The sequence below is a fragment of the Cebus imitator genome, unplaced genomic scaffold (genome assembly GCF_001604975.1).
Source record: "Cebus imitator isolate Cc_AM_T3 unplaced genomic scaffold, Cebus_imitator-1.0 Scaffold121, whole genome shotgun sequence".
In the NCBI taxonomy this organism is placed as follows: Eukaryota; Metazoa; Chordata; class Mammalia; order Primates; family Cebidae; genus Cebus; species Cebus imitator.
The window spans coordinates 503,142-505,148 of NW_016107436.1; the positions used below are offsets into that span (position 1 = coordinate 503,142).

General features: G+C 47.8%; 1 protein-coding gene across 1 annotated transcript in view; it reads right to left on the bottom strand.

The window, feature by feature from the left end:
• Positions 1 to 2,007, bottom strand: part of TEX14 (testis expressed 14, intercellular bridge forming factor) — an 86,291-nt gene that overhangs the window by 49,135 nt on the left and 35,149 nt on the right. Inside the window, exon 10 of the mRNA XM_017539799.1 lies at positions 400 to 551. Within this exon, the coding sequence (XP_017395288.1) occupies positions 400 to 551 (152 nt within the window). The remainder of the gene's footprint in view (positions 1 to 399; positions 552 to 2,007) is intronic.

Sequence of the window (2,007 nt, forward strand, 5' to 3'; positions counted from 1 at the left end):
TTTGAGACAGAGTCTCACTCTGTTGCCCAGGCTGAAGTGCAGCGGCACAATCTTGGCTCACTGTAATCTCTACCTCCCACGTTCAAGTGATACTCCTGCCTCAGCCTCCCGAGTAGCTGGACCTACAGGCGTATACCACCACACCCGGTTAATTTTTGTATTTTTAGTAGAGATAGGGTTTCACCATGTTAGCCAGGCTGGTCTTGAACTCCTGACCTTGTGATCCACCCACCTCAGCCTCCCAAAGTGCTGGGATTACAGTCATGAGCCACCACGCCTGGCCAAGGAATCTCTTTTTAATAAGTCTTCTACTTTCATAAAAGTAAGTAACTCCTGGCGGGGAGAAAAATACAACCTAAGAATAGGGACTTTGGTCAACCATTAATGATCTTGATCTACCTGTTAAAATCTCCTGCACGATCATAGAAAAGCTGTAGATGTCCGACTTCACTGTGGCTGCCTTCTGTAAGATCACTTCTGGTGCGGCCCAGTTGTACAGCTGGGTAGGGAGGGGCACTTGAGTCAGGTCCCTCTGTACACCTCCATCCTGGCTATGGAAGGAAACACACAAGGCAGGGCTCATGCCTTAAAGAGCCTTTTATTAATCAAATCATTCATTCAGAGTCTTCCCGCTGCCCAGGCTGGAGAGCAGTAGCATGATCTCGGCTCACTGCAACCTCTGCCGTCTCCTGGGTTCAGGCGATTCTCCTGCCTCAGCCTCCCAAGTAGCTGGGCTTATAGGTGTCTGTCACCAGGCCAGGCTAATTTTTGTATTTTAGTAGAGACAGGGTTTCGCCATGTTAGCCAGGTGAGTAGTTCTTTTAATCAACACACTGCATTTGTGAAAACTTTGCCTCTGAAGGCTGACAACCTCTTTGAGCTTCTGTAAACCTGGCTAGACACTGAGCTAAACCATGCTGCTTCAGAGCTGTTCCAACACCTGCAATTCCTTACTGTTCCACCCAGGCCCTCACCCTGAGTTCATGTGGCAACTCTACTGCTTACCCACTTCACTCAAGTCACAGGAGCCTTCTTTCGGTTCCTCCAACATACCTAGCACATTACCACTTCGTCTTTGCACTGGCAGCTTCTGCCAGGTATGCCCTGCCCACAGATCCTAGAGTGACTAGCTGCTTCTTGTGACTTAGATTATTTGTCTGAAAGTCATTTCTTCAAGGAGGCCCTCCTTAACCATCTAAAGTAGTCTCATTTTATTGGTTCCAGAGCACTTGTTATTTGAATGCATGTTCATTTATTTAGTTTATTATCAGTCTCTCTTCCATTCTAGAGAGTCAGCTCCATGACAGTAAGCACCTCATCTGCCTTTATATCACTGTAACCCTGGGCTTTCGCAAGGGCCTTGATGCTTGCTGTTGAATAAATGAATGTAAGCTCTTCAAATATCCCCCCTCAAGACCCATCTGCTTTATCAAAGCCATCTGGGACTTCCCCAACTCCTCATGATTGCTTCTTTTCAGAACTCCTGCCCTTTTGGGATGGGCCCTCTCAGTTCAGTACTCAAAGGTTCACTCATTTGCTTAAAAAACTCATCTTCCCAAACAGACTCCTTGAGAGCTAAGTCAGAGCATCCTAAATGTCTTCTGGCCCAGCAAGAGACCTCAGGGTAAACTCAGCACTGACTTCCACCCACAGGTATCATGAGAATCAAATGAGATCACGGATGCAGAAACACTCCGTGAGCCATAAAGCGCTCTTTCATGTAAAGAATTAGCACGAAGGGGCTGGGCATCTTGGCTCACGCCTGTAATCCCAGCACTTTGGGAGGCTGAGGCAGGTGGATCACAAGGTCAGGAGATCGAGACCATCCTGGTCCAACAAGGTGAAACCCCGTCTCTACTAAATATAAAAAGTTAGCCAGGCGTGGTGGTGTGTGCCTGTAATCCCAGCTACTGGTAGACTGAGGTAGGAGAATCACTTGAACCCAGGAGATGGAGGTTGCAGTGAGCAACCTGCACTCCAGCCTGGCAATAGAGTGAGACTCCGTTT